Raw genomic sequence first — 17,895 nt, 5'->3', positions numbered from 1 at the left:
AAGTGACATCAGAAAGGAGCTTCCTTCTGCTCTGTCTCACCAGAATGGAAGCAGGAAGTGTTGAAGCAGATGAAGGGAAGTCCTGCCCATGCTCCAACCAATCAGATGGTTTGGAGTCTATTGCCGGGTTCTATGCTTATTATAGATGAATCACTTTGCTATAAACTGTGATTTATATCTATCCAGGATGTGACTTACCTTGATTTGATCTCTCGGGATGTGTATCTTCGGTTAAACACAAGTTGCTCCTTGCTTTTGGGAAACAAAAGCAGCAAGAAAGGAAAACACTCAACATTTGAAAACTGAAGAGCGCCATAAAAGACTTAACACATTACAAATAATTGTAACATTGCAAACATTTAACATGAAATCATGCCGGGGTGAGATGAGTGTGGTTAAAGCACAGAACAACACATTTTCTTTAAAAAGTTATTTAATTTATAACAAAATCCTATAACCTAATTGTTTCGAAGTGAACTCATTCATGTTTCCTATGGTTGGAATTGTACTGCTTGAATATTTTTTATTGGCTTTTTGACTGGTGATCTGTTGAGTGCAAAGCGTTTGAGCATCTGGGTGTTTGAGGTCTTTTTCACTGTCTCTTTAGCCACATTATTGGTGAAATCTGACTTGTTCATGCTGAGTTCATTTTTATGATATATATATATTGTATATGACCCACTCGTAGAAGGAAGTAGAAAGCAGCTGTTAGAGTTAAAAAAATAATAAGAAAAGGATCCAGCAGACCATAGTCTGTGCCAAACCTGGGAGAATTTCTCGGGCAGGGGGGCAATTAATTCCTGGCTATGTTCACTGCATGACTCGGCAGGGGGGGGGGGGGAAAACCTGTCCAGTTAGTTGTGCTGCAAAATTATGATCTGGCGATACATCTAGCAGCATTATCCTGCAAAGGAAATTCAGATATATACCCTATAGTAGAGAATGACACAGGGACTCATTTTCCCATCCCTCATCTGCACAAGCCTCAAAATCATAAGGTCATTTACCAATGGATCCCATGTTATTTGTCACAGGCTATGGCATTGCGATCTGAGCAGGCAGTTCGATTGTCGTTGACAGGTTTCTCAGCAGTGCACTATGAGAGTACTAGGGCTTCCGCTATCTCCTTCATGGGAGTAACACTGGGACCACTAAAAGCTCTTGTAAATTTTCAGAAGTTTAATAAACTCCTGAAAACTACATTATTTGTAGAAGAATTTCAATAAATGTCTGTCCTGGGTTATGAATGTTCTTGTATGAAGGAATTGCTGTATTTTTTGTTTGTATAACATGTGTTGTATGTTTTTTATATGTTCTGTTGAGGTTTTGGGTGTTTTTTTTTTTTTTTTTGTAAAACCACCTAGTTATAGGCGGTTAAGAAATCTTTTAAATAAATAAATAAATAAATAAATAAGTGTTTAAGGTTTCTGCGGTTAAGGCAGAGCTTACAGGAATGGGATGGGGACGGGGAAAAATTTGACCTAAAGCTCTGCACCGGCCCAAAGACTTGTGAAATGAACTTGATAACTCACCCATCTGTCTTTGTTTATACCTCCACCATAATATGAAACCGCCAATGACCAGTGCAAAGACAATGAAGGAGAGAAATGCCAAGTGGATGAACGATGCAGCGTCACTTGGAAATGCTGTTTTTACGTGAAAAGAAAAGGTAAAAAAAGAATTATTCAAATAGAAAACTAGATATATTCATGTTACCCTTTCTAATAAAAATGATTACAAAGGAAAGACACGATAGGGAGCCATATTGGAAGTGGGGGATGGGACTAATGCAGCACAGCATTTGTGGGAGGGGTCCTGCCACCCCCGTCCACCCCAGCACAATTTATTCAGCTAATTTCATTCATCTGTAAAATACTCAGTGGGGTGGAAAGGGTAGATGTGAATCGCTTATTTACTCTTTCCAAAAATACTAGGACTAGGGGGCATGCGATGAAGCGACTAAGTTATAGATTTAAAACAAAGCACAAAAATAAAATTCTTCACTAAATGTATAATTAAACTCTGGAATTCATTGCCAGGGAATGTGATGAAAACAGTTAGCTTAGCAGGGTTTAAAAAAGGTGTGGAGAGAAGTTGAGATGGCTTGTTGAAATCTACTGCTGAATATCGGCAGTTAGCTGGCCAGAAGCCGCTCCTGGATGGCTAAAATCCTGCTGAATATTGGCCCTGGATAAGAAGGATGCAGTTTTTGCAGTGACAAGTACTTATAAACACTTATGAAAGCAGGAAACATCCAGACCAGAATAACTTATAAGGAGGTGTGAATTTTGTTTTTGCAGTAAGTTAGAGGCAAAGAAATGCGATGAGAAATGATAAGTGAAAATAGCAATGCTGGTGAAATGCCCTTCCATCTTTATGTGTGCTTCAGAGAGCAGGAACCCACTTCCTGTCTTGCCCACACATAGTAAAAGCAAGGTGTTAGAGCGAGAGTAGCAATGTGCCAAAAAGAAATGGCTTAGCGAAATCTGTGGACACCATGAAAGAGTGGGCTGAGTATGGGTAATTCTTGTAGGCACTGGGATACTCTTTCTCATATGCTCTTTTTTACATACGAACATAAAAATTGCCACTGCTGGGTCAGATCAGTGGTCCATTGTGCCCAGCAGTCCACTCCCGTGGCGGCCCTTAGGTCAAAGACCAATGCCCTAACTGAGACTAGCCTTACATTCTGGTTCAGCAGGAACTTGTCTAACTTTGTCTTGAATCCCTGGAGGGTGTTTTCCCCTATATCAACCTCCGGAAGAGCGTTCCACATTTCTAACACTCTCTGGGTGAAGAAGAACTTCCTTACATTTGTACGGAATCTATCCCCTTTGAACTTTAGAGAGTGCCCTCTCGTTCTCTCTACCTTGGAGAGGGTGAACAACCTGTCTTTATCTACTAAGTCTATCCCCTTCAGTACCTTGAATGTTTCGATCATGTCCCCTCTCAATCTCCTCTGTTCGAGGGAGAAGAGGCCCAGTTTCTCTAATCTCTCACTGTACGGCAACTCCTCCAGCCCCTTTACCTTTTAGAAGAACCAACCTTAGGGATTTTTCTATTTGGAAAATATGGTAATCTAGGTCTGTGGCCTAGATTTTAGGTGCACCAATACTGGGTTCTGCTCACATTCTATAAGGGACTTTGGACTTCCCAGTGCCATTATAGAATAGGCTTTCCACCTTCTGTAGAATGACCCTCTACTGTATAAGGGTATACTGGCTTAGACTGCTCATAATTTTATGGGTGATCTAATTTCCTTCATGCTCATTAACACATATGAAAATGGCTTATGAAATAGCGTAGAGAAGGCTGTGTAGATCAGTGAAACAAATTCCCATATTGCACAGTTCAGGCTGCATTAATCTCCCTGTGAGGCAGTTAGGGGTCCTCCCTCGCCATAGTTGCAATTGTACAATTGGGTAGCAGGGGGGCACCAGCCTAAGAGTAGGTGGACTCCAGGTCCCAGAAGGCACTGTGCTTCTTGTTGAGGCACATTGGCAGGATGATGCAATCCTGCTGAGTCAGAGGGGCGGGGCTCAGCCAGGAAGAAAGAAAAATGCCCTAACAGGGAGGTCCCTGAGAGGAGGTTCTGAGGAAGAGACTTCCACTAGAGAACGCTTCCCTACCCGTGGGCTGAGGAAAGCCCTGGGATAGAAGAGAGAATGTGAGATCTGTCTAAGACATCCGGATTTCCCCAGACGGCTTTTCAAAACCCAGCACTTTGTCCGGGTTTTGAGAGGACATCCATGCATGTGCGCGTGATGTCATTGCATTGCATCCATGGATGCCCTCCTGCCTGACGAGCAGGCAGCGGGTGGCAGGGCTAGGGCAGAATTGGGGGCAGAACTGGGGGCATGACGGGTGGAACTGGGCAGGCCTGGGAGCAGGTCTAGGGATCCGTAAAATCTAGTAACCCTAGTCTAAGTGAGATGAAGATAAGCCAACTGTATTACTTAAATACAGTGAGAGATGGCTAACTGCCTAAAGAGGACAAACTGTAGAACTGGACTAAGATATCTTTGCCTTCCTTGAGCCTGAGCGGGAACAAATAAAAGCTTTCCATTATACTGTTCAAGAGTGTCCGGATTGTATTTGTGCTGTAGTATAGGAGAGCCAGGCTTTCCCCCACTCCCCCTCTGAGCACCCTAATTCTTAATCCTGTCGTTTGCAACAGGGTTTCTTAACTCCACAATGAATATGCATGAAAGGCAGTGTATGCAAATCCAGGACCGAACTGAGAACCACTATTTTGGTTTGCTTCTGAGACCTTGATCACCTGAGGGGTAGCACTCCGTCCAGGGGCTGTAGTCGTGATAGCTCTGGCTGACAGGGTTCTTGGCCAGGCAGGCGTAGGACAGAGAGGTGTCTCCGGGTGCTGGGGTGATTGTCAGGATGCTGTCATTGTGAGTCAATTGCCGGGTGACGTTTCCATGGCTTTGGGTCCAGTTGTAGGTCACATTGTCACCTTTCTCCACTGTGCAGTTCAGCAGCATGGTACAGGTTTCATTCTCTAGCATCTTGGTAACAGGGATGGATGACGCTGATATCTGCTCTGGGGAAGAGAGACCCAGACTGGCATTTTCTAGGTAGCTTAGCTTGACAAGAGCAGCAGAAATAATACTAGATGAAGTCTCAGCCCATAGTCTGAAGGGAGCAAAGACCAGAATCTCTACTACACTCACAAAGTGTCACCTTTGAGTCATTCATAATCGTGGTTTCAAGTAAAGGGCCAGCTCTTTTTGATCAAAATTGCTCATCCCTAATGTAGGTATGACTTTGCTGAATACATTTTCCCCTACAAGCTTCCCACACTAGTTCTGATAATTGCTATGTTTCACATTTTCCCCTAACCAAAGAAATAATGATGGCCTGCATTATTCTCCACGCTATCAATATTTATTAGCGGTGGAGTGGTGGGGCTTAGGCCGAAGGTAACAAAGATTACTGGAAACTTCTTATCCCGATCATTGTTATGATTAGTGTCTCATTTTCCCCAGACACCATAGAGTTGCATTATAAGGGGCCATTTTCATCGTATCAGTATTGTAAGAGTCATTTATTCTATAGACCCAGCTACAATAAGGAGGATTATTTGCCTTCATGAGTTCTATAACTGTACCTCGGGCGTCATTTCCTCCCAGAGTCAGAATCAGTAATGATGCATATTTTAAGGATCTTTCCCCTTGAAAGGTTAGTCAATGTAATACTTTATAAAGGAGGGGAGGGCAGGGTCATTTTCTGCAGGGCTTAGGGCTGGAAGACCTCCCCTTCAAAGAGATATAAACAGGATTGAGTTGGTCCAGAGAACGGATACTAAAATGTAGGGTTATCAGACGTCCAGATTTCCCACGCTCCTGCTCAGCGCAGAGTTCTTGCAGCAGTGATTCAGCTAGCGGCTCTTTGCTGCTCAGTTCACCACTGGACCACCAGGGAATTGAAAGGGGAAGGCAAAAAGTGTCACAGTCACTTGGGACAGGAGGCGAGAGGGATCCCTCCTGTCCCGGCCCACCGCGAGACTGCCTGTGAATTCAAAAGGTATGCGGAGGAGGAGGGAGGGAAGTAAAAGTTTTTAGAGTCTGCCGGGACAGGAGGCGGGAGGGATCCCGCAACAGGTCTCTAATGGGGGGCTTTGACCTGAATATAAGCTGAAACCCCCATTTTGGCTTGGTGCACATATGTGCAAACGTGCTTATATGTGCTAGCATTCTAAACATTTATATGCACAAGTGAGCCAGTAACCATAGGAGCCCTCTGCACAGAATTGCCCTTTAAAGTGTAATCAAAAAATTCAAGTGTTTCCCCTGTCCTGAGCTTAAAACCAAAGATTGTTCTTACCATATACATCCAGCTGCAGGTGGGCCTCTTTTTCAATGAATTTCTCATGCCATACCAGCACATAGGATCCCGCGTCCTCTCTCGTGATCTCAGAGAAATCAAGGGAGAGGTTTTCGGGGTGGAATCTGCTGCAGTTTTGCAAATCTTCTCCTTGGAATGAACAGACCCTGCTAGCCACATCGAAAGAAAAGATTGTCCTTTTGGAGCCATTTCTTAAGACTTTCTTCACTTGAACTTTGTCAATTCGGGTCATATTTCTGTCTGTTGGTTCTAGGGATAAATGAAGAGATCGCCCCAGGATCCTATTTAATGTTTTGGAGGAATGAAGGTTGATCCCTGCAGCAAAAGCAATATTGAAAAAAGAACCCTTAGCATCAAGAACAAAATCCCAAACATTGATTTACCCCCATTTTTAAAGCTCTGGCCAATTCAGGCTCACCTAATGGGTCAAGGTGTTGGGTTAGACCAGGGGTCTCCAAAGTCCCTCCTCGAGGGCCGAATCCAGTCAGGTTTTCGGGATTTCCCCAATGAATAGGCATGAGATCTATATGCATGTACTGCTTTCAATGCATATTCATTGGGGAAATCCCGAAAACCTGACTGGATTCGGCCCTCGAGGAGGGACTTTGGAGACCCCTGGGTTAGACTGATGTCATTTCTCCATGTTATATATAAGGCTAGCAAACATTTTGGCAAGAAGTTTTGAATAACATACAATGTATATTGGAAGTTCGTATATGGCGTGGTGATCTATGGAATGCGCATTGCTTCAGTAAAAATTAATTATTCCTGATAGTAATAGGCGTGGCATTACAGTTAATAGTCAAAAAACTGGAAAAACTTCACTCTTTTGAACTTTCATTTTTGGTGGGAAACAGTGTGCCTTTATTATCGACTTGAAGCTAATTTAGCTGAAAGATCTGGGAATATGGCCTCCGTTGTAGATGTGTGGAGCCCTTTAGAGGGTTTTGTTAAGCAATATGTGTGATTGATTGTATGAATGACCTGCCAGCCAAGTGGGAGGGTGGGGGGTTTGGATAAGAGAGGGATGGGTAGATAAGATATTGATGTGTTTCTGCAAGGATGTGTTATGATCTATTTGTGAATTGCATTATTCTGTAAAATGTTAAAATTTAATAAAGATTGAACTGAAAAAAAAAGAAAAGGTTAGCAACTGACTCCACATTTTTAGGACAGAATGATTAAATCCTGGTTTTACTCCATCTCTCCATCACCCCTCCCCTCCCCCCCCCACACACACAGGCCTAGAACATCCTGCTGGCAGTAGGATAAAGCCAGTACTGAGGCCAGGATTCTCAAAAACCCGCATTAAAAAGCGACAGTCTGCTAACGCAGCCGTTTTGACACAAAATCTAAAAACATAAGACATTCTTTAAAAAAATCGCACATGCAAATGAGGTCTGTGGACAGCAATGAAGATTCGGCCCCCTCCCCCTTACCTCAACATAGATGAGCCAGAGGGATATGGACACCCTTTTCCCAGCTGCTGCATCTTCTAAAATGGGCCTTCCCCTCCCCGGTGTTTCTTGGGATGCACCAGGGAGGAGCCTGAGACTCTGACTGGCCCAAGTTATTTAAGGCCCCTCCCATGGGATGGGCTTTATACAACCTGGGCCAATCAGAGCCTCAGACCCCTCCCCGGATGCACTGGGAAAGGTTCTAAAGCTCTGTTTGGCCCAGACACCTAAGGTCGGCACTAAAAACCATGCTGCAGTTTTGTAAAAAGCGGGGTTCATTAGAATGAATGACTTTTGCAGGAAATTTGTATGGCAGACTATCTGAGAAGGATTGTAATTTTGTGATGTACTGATGTCTTATTGATAGGATTTATGTGTGTTTTATTGTAATCCGCTTGGTCTTAAGCAGAATAAAAGTGTTTTTAAATAAATAATATTCCCCCTCTACTTATACCCTCTGCTGCCTATCAGAATATTTTATTGTGCATTGTGTTGAGATTGTAAGTAGCATATTGTGACATAATGTATACTGTTATTTTCATATTTTTTTCGGCTGAATTTGTCTATCGCTTATATTCCTATTGTTCTTGCTCTACACTGCCTTGAGTGAATTTCTTCAAAAAGGTGGCAAATGGAGTTCCTTCTAAACTGTGTGGGAGTCTTCCAGCCACCTTCCTGCTGGTGGGGAGTGATGTTTTGATATCATGTTTTCAATCACAAGAGACAGGTACAGGTCTTCTTGAGTCCTTCAGAACGTTCCTGCCCCTTGCTATTGAAAATGTTGATATTGAAACAGCATCACCACTGGCGGGAATGCACACACCTTGGAACGTTGGTGGTAAAGAAATCCTGACAAATTGTGTCCTCGCCAAAAAAAACAAAACCTGCTTTAAATTTTGCAAAGAACTTTTTAACCCAAGAATTAGGAGGCTCTTTTATGAAAAAATGCTGAAATTATATAGTCCCTGTGAAATTCACTTTCGAAGCACTTTTCTGAGGTTTATCATTGCCTATAAAAAGTCTAGTTTAATACCAAAGAAGAATTGGTTTGGGGGAGATGGATATCAAGGTTCAGAAGATAGAGCTATATCTTTCTTTAACAATTTCTATTTTTATATCTCTCTATTCTGCTTTTATGCAGTTCAATGCTTCTCTTGTTTTGTTTTCAGTAGACAGCCATTTCCTGTTTTATTTAGCACCACAGATTTGTCCCACTGCCACAGAGAATCAAGCAACCCAATGGATCTCAGTAGGTTCAGGTAGATTCTCCCTTCCACTCACTGCTTCTATATAATTATTTTGCTGCACTGGAGCATGTGATGCTCAGAAAATAAGCTCCGAGGTGGAGCCAGAGTCTACGAAGGTAATAACTCAGTCCAAAAGACACTCCTCAGAGCACTGTCAAATCAACCTGAAAGAGGGAATTCTTGCTGCTAGGGGCCTCCATTATCAGGGGATCACAGTTCAAGGGGTCTCAAACAAGTGAAATACCTTCCAGGATCCTTACCCAGCAGGAAGAAAAATACTGAATGGAATCAGAGAAAAGGATAAGGATTCTTACACCAACATTGTAATCTACTTGGGGGACAAATGACCTGGTCATTTCCAGAAGCTGGAGGAGAGGCCAAAGTCTTTGGTTAGACTGTAGCTTTTTCCCAAAGTGCTACCTACCTATGGAAAGGAAGAGGAAATACAGAGAAGTTCTGTAAGTGGCTCAGCAAGGTTTTAGATGCATAGCAGAATGAGACAACATATGGAAAACCAAAAGGCTCTACTGCAATGATAACCTACTCAGAGAATAGTTAATCTCTGGAACGTGTTGCTAGAGGTTGTGGTAAGAGCAGTTGATATAGCTGGTTTTAAGAAAGGTTTGGACAAGTCCACAGTCTGTTATTGAGAAAGACATGGGGGAAGCCACTGGGTTTTCACCAGGTACTATTGACCTGGATTGGCTACCATGAGGATGGGCTACTGGGTTCGATAGACCATTGGTCTATTCTTATGTTCTTATCTAAAGGCATGAGTGTTTGGGATTTGATTGTAATATATGACACTTGGTGGTATAGTGAGAGGTTTATGATGTAAACAACGGACTTATGGTCCTATTCTATATATATAAAAAAAAGTCAAATCAAAGCGGTTAACAAGAGATAAAAATTAAAGGAAAATAATTTTAAAAACAATAAAATAAACACAACAGGGAAATGTTTATATGTATAATTAACAATACTAGACACAAAATGACAATCAAGGGCAAGAAATGTTTACAATATCAAGAGGTAAAAACAGGAGGCTAGGGGAAAAAGAAAGAAAATAAAAAAGCGATATAAGATACCCCTAGGTGGACCTGGAGAAAAGAAACTGGATATTTTAACTTCCCTGGCCTCAAACTTAAGATTATAAACTCTCCAACACAGGTTCAAATTGAGTGAGCTTCTAAGAATGAGTGTTTCCACTTTCCTTGTTCCTCATGTTCATGGTTTCCAGACTCGGTACAGAGGATTCTGGATTCAAAGCTTCTCTCCCTCAACAATATTATCTGCTTAATCATGGAAAAATGAATTATGTGTAAAAATTAATTGTAAAGCGTTTTGGGCAAAGTGTGCCACACAGGAAGAGAGGAATTTCAGGACCTAGAAATGGCTCATTCATCTATGGCACCTTAACCACTATGAATACATTTTACCCACCCACCTTCAGTAGTATTTCCATAATATTTTATGTCTTTTTTTATTTAATTTTGACACCACCGTCTCTCAGATGGATTAGATACTGGGTATCCCCCCACCGTGCAGCTTGGGAGTGGGAGAGCAGGAAGACTTTGAAGATAATCCTACAACTGGGCACCTCCTTTTAGGTTCCATTAGTGTTATTCTATGTGCCTGGGTGATTCTTAAGATCATTGAATCAACTAGAAACTGTTCATTTTTCTATTTGGTTCCAACCTTATGGAATAGTTTTCCAACAGAATTGAGAAAGGAAAAATCTTTCCTAAATTTTAAAGGCACATTATTTTCAATTGGCCTTCCCACACTGACGGGATGTGAATTTGCGACTTCAATCTGCATGAATGAATGGATTGATGGTTTAATTTTTCTTTCTTAATCATTTTAGATTGTTATAAAATTATGTATTTTTTTCTTTTTCTTTGCTATTTAAATGGAGTTCTTTTCATTACTTTGATTGAATTATGTTGTTAACAGCTTTGATCCTTTTTTTTTGGCTATTTAAGTGGTATATAAAGATTTTTAATAAACATAAACATTAGTGTAACTCAGCATTGGCGTACCAGCAATTGCAGATGCCCAAATGTGGCAAGGTTGCGCATAGCTTATAGTGCAGGCTCTTAACACGGGGTAAGTGAGACATCCGACACCTTGTAGACCCTATCAGCCCACCCATGTCCCATCCATGCTCCTCCCACATGTACACCCCCCTTACACGCCCTTCTAGAATAGCTCTTGTGCTATATTTCCCTGCTTTTATATACACAAAGGGATTTGCCCTTTCACTGAGGAAACATCAAAGTAGTTTACAATAAATTAAAGCTATAAATAGGAAAAGGAAGAAAGAAAGGTCAGGGTCAGAGATGAAAGGTCAGGTCTTCTCCACGAGACTCAAAATGAGAGTGAAGTAGCTCGTGTTTGGGTCTGACTTAAACTCTGGTATTGACTGCAGTTGCTCTCAACTTATACAACATCTGGACCACCCTTTAAGCATCACATCAACGTCCGTGCATGCGTGAAGGCCCTTCAGATGGGCCCTGCCAGCAAGGAAAAGGGTCAGAGATGAGAGGTGCTGGCACCAGCTGATTGCCTACAGGACATGCCTCTCACCGCTAGTTTGTCAGCTGGCGCCTCTGCTCCTCCCCAGTGTGTCACGACACACCTGAAATCTCAGGAGGCACACTGGTGTGCCTTCTCCTGGGCCTGTCATAAGCCCTTGTGGTGCAGCGGTGAGTTGGGAGAGGAGTGATCTCTGCATCTCTGCACGGGGCAAGAGCCTAGGTAGATCACTACTGCCCTGGATCACAGCTGGATACTTTTAAAGGTAGACTTTACAGGTCCAGGAGGTGGGAAGTTTCAGAGGCGGCCGAGACAGGAGGTGGCAGGGATCGCTCCTCTCCGGCTCATTGCTGGACCATCAGGGCTTATGGCAAGCCCAGGGGGAACACAGCAGTGCAAATGAGGAATATGGGTTGCAATTGATGAAACCGCAGATAAGCAGATTTGGGCATTGCAAATGCACAGATAATGACCATGGACTGTAATTCATTTTAGTTAGCACCAGTGATTGCATGTTAAATAGCCAATTCTTGGTGCTAATTGCCTTGTTGTGCAATTAATTTGCCCATGCAATTTGGGTAGTGACCAAAATTGGCGCATGCAATTTTTAGCGCTTTTTATAAAGTTTGGGGGAAAATGTTAAGTTTTCTGCTCCATCACAATGTGGTAGAAAAACTTAAGAAGAGAAACAGGAGAACAAGAATGCTCCACAGAGAATAGAAACAGCAAATAATCAGCGCTAGCCAGAGCTTAATGGTTGTCACTGGAGCCACACTCTGGTTATTAACCGACACAGCCGTGTTTCGACAAGTGCCTGCATCAGGGGTCTTTGTTCTTCAGTGTGAATAAACTCACTATGTCCTCAAACCTTAGCCTCTCGTATACTCAGTGGATCCAAAGTACTGCTACATCACTCAGAATTTTCATTTATCCTTGCAGCGACTACGAACGTGTGAGTTTGTCAATAACTTGCTGAATGGTGTCTCTACTTTTTGCTGTTTCTGAAAACACTTAAACCAAGCTTGTTAGAAGAGATCTCTGCAGCCGGGCTAATATGGAGCAGGCAGAATAAAAGATCATAGCTATCCTGGATGGTAGAAATGGATGAAATAAAACTCACCTGCAGTGAACAGAGAGATCATGAGCAACAGCCTCCAAGCACAGGCCATGGTTCTGCTAACCAGATGTTTCCAACCACAGTCCCCCTTCTATTTATGCAAAATGTTGGTTTCCGTTTCAGGGCAGGAGTATCGTAGCTCATCAGAGTTTGCTGTTGAATTGATTCTGTGCTCATGTTTCCCTAATCGTATTTTCAAAGTGACTTAAGGACTTCTGGAGGGGGCGTCACCTGAGCCTGAAGAGCTCCACCCTCTCAGGAGTCATAGAGAACAACAGGAAGTGCCTCTGGCCCCTAGGCTGTCACCCTAAAACAAATCTTCAGCCTTGCCCCATCCCCCAACTATCATGATCACCTCAACAGAATCACTCCCAGAATATTCTGGGTGATAGCTTTCGGGTCCTATTGTTTTGCTTTGACTGCAGCTATTCTCTGCTGCTGCTCTAGGCAAGTGCCTAGTCCTGCTCAATGGTTGGGCCAGTCCTGGCTGTTACTTCCTCTTCCTCAACTTGGTCTGCCATAGGCCAAAGGAGGGAGACAGTGTAGCAGAAAGTAAAGGATGGATTCTTTTCATTCCGTTCCAATCCAGTGCAGTCATGTATTCGGCTAAAGCCTTATCAGTTGAAGGCGAACTACAATATAAGAAGCTAGATCTGTGTATCTGGGAACAACAATTATAGTGATAAAATCTATATAAATTATCATGCATGATTACAAAATAAATAAGATTTTAGCCTCTTCTGGAATTCTAAATATTTGCTGGCAAATCTTAAAGAAATAGGTAAAGAATTCCAAAATGCCATGAATTTAGATTGCAGGTGGGGGGTGGGGAAGGAGGCTGACTTGGGAATAACATCAAGAAGTACGTACTTTTTCATGGAGAAAGTGGTAGCTGCCTAGAATGCCTTCCCGTGGGAGGTGGTGGAGATGAAAATGGTAACGGAATTTAAAAATGCATGGAATAAACACAGAGGAATCCTGGATGGAAAGCCTGGAACTAAACAAGCGTAATATTTATTTAATAACGCAAAGGAATCCTGTACGGAAGGCCTGGAACTAAACAAGCGTAATATTTATTTAATAACGCAAAGGAATCCTGTACGGAAGGCCTGGAACTAAACAAGCGTAATATTTATTTAATAACGCAAAGGAATCCTGTACGGAAGGCCTGGAACTAAACAAGCGTAATATTTATTTAATAACGCAAAGGAATCCTGTACGGAAGGCCTGGAACTAAACAAGCGTAATATTTATTTAATAACGCAAAGGAATCCTGTACGGAAGGCCTGGAACTAAACAAGCGTAATATTTATTTAATAACGCAAAGGAATCCTGTACGGAAGGCCTGGAACTAAACAAGCGTAATATTTATTTAATAACGCAAAGGAATCCTGTACGGAAGGCCTGGAACTAAACAAGCGTAATATTTATTTAATAACGCAAAGGAATCCTGTACGGAAGGCCTGGAACTAAACAAGCGTAATATTTATTTAATAACGCAAAGGAATCCTGTACGGAAGGCCTGGAACTAAACAAGCGTAATATTTATTTAATAACGCAAAGGAATCCTGTACGGAAGGCCTGGAACTAAACAAGCGTAATATTTATTTATTTATAATTTTTTATGACCTATGATTACACTGACCCCATTTTCGGCAGATGGATGATACATTTTTGCCATTGTTGAGGTCTTTTTCCCCTGTTAGAAATCATTTAATAGATATATGCTGGTGATTGATATATGTTGGCAATATCAGGTGTTGCTTTTTGATTTTCAAATGCAATTAGTGCTCCTTTTACAAAGCTGCAGAAGAGTTTTCTACCGCAGGCTAGCGAGGTAAATGCACCGTCGCTCCATAAGAATTCTATGAGCGTTGAAGCATTTACCTCACCGGACCGCAGCGTTGTAAAAGCCAGCGTTCGTTATTTCTTTCACTTTTGTTGTTGAGACTGTTTATATAGTGAAGTGAATTTTTCCTGACTCATCCCTTTATAAAATTACCCCCAGAAAGATTAGGAAATAGTTATTTGCTCTGTTGTTTGTCTTTATTCCTATACCATTCTCCCAGGGGAGCTCTGAACGGTTTACATGAGTTTTTTCAGGTACTCAAAGCATTTTTCCATGTCTATCTAATGTACCTGGTGCAATGGGGAATTAAGTGCCTTGTTTGGAATCTATTACCAGCCCAGTTTAAAGGGAACTAAAAAGTTACCTATTTAGGGACGTTTTTGATTAACCCATCTTAGTGCTTATACGACAGTGACATTGTTTTCCCCTTTCTCCGTTTCTTGTAGTTCCTCTTCCCCATTTTTCCTCTCATTTGAAGTAAGTCAGAGTCTCCCTCCCCAACACATTGTTTGTCCCCCCTCATTTTCAAATGTACATCACTTTGAAAGTCTGAAAAAGTGATTTTTATCAAATTTTAAATAAACTTGGAAACTTGAAACTAGGCTCTTTGGTGGTTTGACTTGATCACTTCTATACTAGAAAGGTAACGGAATCACAACCTCCAAAGATTTCAGAAGAACTGTCATACTTGGTCCTGGGGGGGAGGAGGGGGGAGTGTGAGGGGGATGGAAATGCAATGTAGAGAATGAGTGTCTCAGTCTTTCCATCTGTTTTGTAAAAATAATTCTACATTGGAAAAAGTCACAGAATTAGTAGGTGTCTTTTAATGAACTCTTCTAACAAAGATGGGGGTGGGTGGGGGTGCCAAAAAGTTCTCAGCCCGACCAAGAAGAGAATGACTTGAATATGATTCAATCAATGATCTGAAACAATGTCAAAATGTAGAATTTGAATTGATAATCGGCGTTTCAATCCTGGGAGAATGGTCTGACTTTGACCACCTCTTGATCACCCTCACATATATCGTTAATCTTCAGACCCTCAGAAATGCCACCAAGATACTCAAGTGCATTTCATAGTATCTGGCTTTATGCATTCGATCTTCACCGGGTCACTTAAATCAATTGTTCATAAATATTTAGTAAACCTTAATAGATAATTTATATTTTGTACTTAACTTAGGTGATCAATTCATAGGGACAAATGCGCCAACATTTTCACCCTGGAGGGGTTTCTTCAGGGCTACAATCCCTTGTGTGAAACTAGTCACCCGCAACACGACCCCCTAATTCCTCTTGCCAAACACTAAAAGCCAAATGTTAACGTGTGCACCAGGCTTTCAGAAGGAGGGGATTTTCAAGTTTTCCTTTCCTTTTTCATTTTTTTTTAAATACATTTACATGGTATGTGTTTTCTCTTAATTTTGGCAAACATGTACGAAATATGAAACAAAATATAAACCAGCTTTCACAACATTTTTTGCTTCCAGAAAAAAGTATACAGATTGTGCGACCCAAAGAAGCGTGCAGGGAAGTGCATGGAGGGACAGGCAGGAGAAAGCCAGAGAATCTGGTTTCTGGAAAGAAAATACTAATGAGTGTGCAAAAATTTAAGAAAATTGGCAAATTCTGTCTTCAAGCTTATATAACAGCCTTTGAGAACATATCACAGTAATCTAATGTTGTACTGCCCCCTAGTGTCTCTAGAGAGATCAACCATTGCTGTGTTTCAAGATATCCATTTCTGAAGGGACTGTTTATGTGGAATGTACAGTATTGTACGCTGGTCTTATTCCTCGTTCCTCTGTTTCTACCCTTGCTGATTTTCTTTCAGCTAATTTTTCCAGGACTAAGTTTGAACTTTTCATGTTTCTCATCTTTACTTCCATCAATGTAACAATTTTTTTTATACAAATTCCAAGACTCTAGAAAATGAAATTGTAGTCTAGATTTTGTAGCTTGAAGATCAAGATGTGCCTCAGAAATGAGAATAGAGCTTCACAGACATGTTTTGGATACTCCACAGCCAATCAGGTTATCAGGATATGCACAATGCATGAAATAAATTGACATACTCTGGTGTCATGTGTAGGTAAATTAAATATTGGGTATCAGCTCAACTACATTTATTTATTTTAGGTGTTTCTATGCAACCTATCAAGGTTATCTAAGTGGTTTACAATCAGTTCACAATCTATCTAATGTACCAGGGGCAATGGAGGACTGAGTGACTTGTTCAGGGTCACAAGCAGCAGTGCAGGATTTGAACCCACAACCTCAAGGTGTTGAGGCTATAGCTCTAACCACTAGGCCACTAGGGAAATTCTAAAAGAGTGCAGGGCATATCAAAGCGGTTTGCAATGTATACCATTGTTTAATAGAGCAAAAAGAATTCCATGATACCAATGGGAAAGAAAGCAGACATCTTTCCCAATGTTTTGGACCATGGGACAATGACTCCAGGCCCACCCAGTCCCTTGAAAACTTTGAAATCTGCTTTGCAAACTTGTTTGTTGAAGGATGGGACTAGGCCCGATAGGGTTGCCTGATGGCGCCAGAATAAGGAGAATGGATTGAGACATCCAGGTTTTACTTCTGTTGCTTTCAGTGAAAGTAACACATAAATGTCTCAATCTGTCCTCCTGACTGCCTTTGCTTTCAGTAGAAGTAAAACCCAGATGTCTCAATTGTCTCCCTTTTTCTGGAGCCATATGGTAACTCTAGATTGGGGGAACCATCTGGCTTTTTTCTTGCTTAATTTCCTCTCTCCCTTGGGTCTATATATTTGGTTGCCTGTAAGCTGCTCAGAAGTCTCCCACATTTAATAAACCTTAAAATATATAGACACCTATAGCATGCCTGATTGAAGTTAATCTATGGAAAGAGCAAGTTCAGCCACGTGACTCCTTTGTTTTTGAGCCTTCATTGGCTCCCGGTTCATCAATCATGTGTATGTATTACTTTTATCTGGTATTTTTGCTCCTTTTGTTCCTCTATCATGGAACGTTTACAGATTTTCCTATGCGAGAGGTATTCAACTATTTAAGCTTTCCCTCCCTTCTAGGAAAGGAATTAAAGGAATCAAGAATTTTAGTCTTTGGTTTTTAAATTTTCTCAACTTTGGAATGAACTTCCTTTAACCTTGCGATGTCCTAGTCCTTTCCAGGTTTTCCGCAAATCTCTATAAACTTTCCTGTTTGCAAAATATTTTAAAATTAATTCCCTTTGTAACTTTTGGTATATTTTTATTAATTATTGTTAACCGTGTCGAGCTTCCTCGACTCGGTATATAAAGCTAAGGTTTAGTTTAGCTTAGCTTATTCTATGCAGAAAAGTGAGTGCAGCATAACCAGATCTATATGTACATATATGTCTAGGTGTGAGCACTTATGCCAGCCACAGAACTGTCCAATAGCACTCCTACCTAGATATAGGGGAATTATAAATGCATATGAAATCACGAGTGGAGTAGAAAAGTGGATTGATTTTTCACTCCGTCAAAAAGTACAAAGTCTAGGGGACACTCGATGAAGTTACAGGGAAATACTTTTAAAACCAATAGGAGGAAATGTTTTTTTACTCAGAGAATAGCTAAGCTCTGGAACGCGTTGCCAGAGGTTGTGGTAAGAGTGGATAGCGTAGCTGGTTTTAAGAAAGGTTTGGACAAGTTCCTGGAGGAATAGTCCAGAGTCTGTTATTGAATAAGGCTTGGGGAAAGCCTCTGCTTGCCCTGGATCGGTAGCATGGAATGTTGCTACTCCTTGGGTTTTGGCCAGGTACTAGGGACCTGGATTGGCCACCGTGAGAACGGGCTACTGGGCTTGATGGA

At 41.5% G+C, this 17,895-nt stretch overlaps 2 protein-coding genes across 6 annotated transcripts in view; one reads left to right on the top strand and one right to left on the bottom strand.

Moving 5' to 3' along the window:
- Positions 1-17,895, bottom strand: part of LOC117350080 (signaling lymphocytic activation molecule-like) — a 90,313-nt gene that overhangs the window by 9,968 nt on the left and 62,450 nt on the right. For 3 of the 5 annotated variants that reach the window (XM_033924023.1, XM_033924022.1, XM_033924021.1), the window contains 4 exons: positions 5,839-6,174; positions 4,280-4,555; positions 1,533-1,646; positions 199-252 (listed from right to left, as the gene is read on the bottom strand). In XM_033924023.1, the coding sequence (XP_033779914.1) occupies positions 199-252; positions 1,533-1,646; positions 4,280-4,555; positions 5,839-6,091 (697 nt within the window). In that variant the 5' untranslated portion in view covers positions 6,092-6,174. Of the gene's footprint in view, positions 1-198; positions 253-1,532; positions 1,647-4,279; positions 4,556-5,838; positions 6,175-12,221; positions 12,336-17,895 lie in introns of those variants that run through there. The other 2 variants (XM_033924019.1, XM_033924020.1) reach the window with 1 other exon arrangement.
- Positions 1-17,895, top strand: part of LOC117349807 (SLAM family member 5-like) — a 32,720-nt gene that overhangs the window by 7,545 nt on the left and 7,280 nt on the right. The window contains exon 2 of the mRNA XM_033923402.1: positions 1,585-1,669. Coding sequence (XP_033779293.1) covers positions 1,585-1,669 — 85 coding nt within the window. The remainder of the gene's footprint in view (positions 1-1,584; positions 1,670-17,895) is intronic.

The sequence above is a fragment of the Geotrypetes seraphini genome, chromosome 16, assembly GCF_902459505.1.
Source record: "Geotrypetes seraphini chromosome 16, aGeoSer1.1, whole genome shotgun sequence".
In the NCBI taxonomy this organism is placed as follows: domain Eukaryota; kingdom Metazoa; phylum Chordata; class Amphibia; order Gymnophiona; family Dermophiidae; genus Geotrypetes; species Geotrypetes seraphini.
The sequence above is the reverse complement of the archived record's forward strand: the minus strand, read 5'-3'. Positions and strand labels throughout refer to the sequence as shown.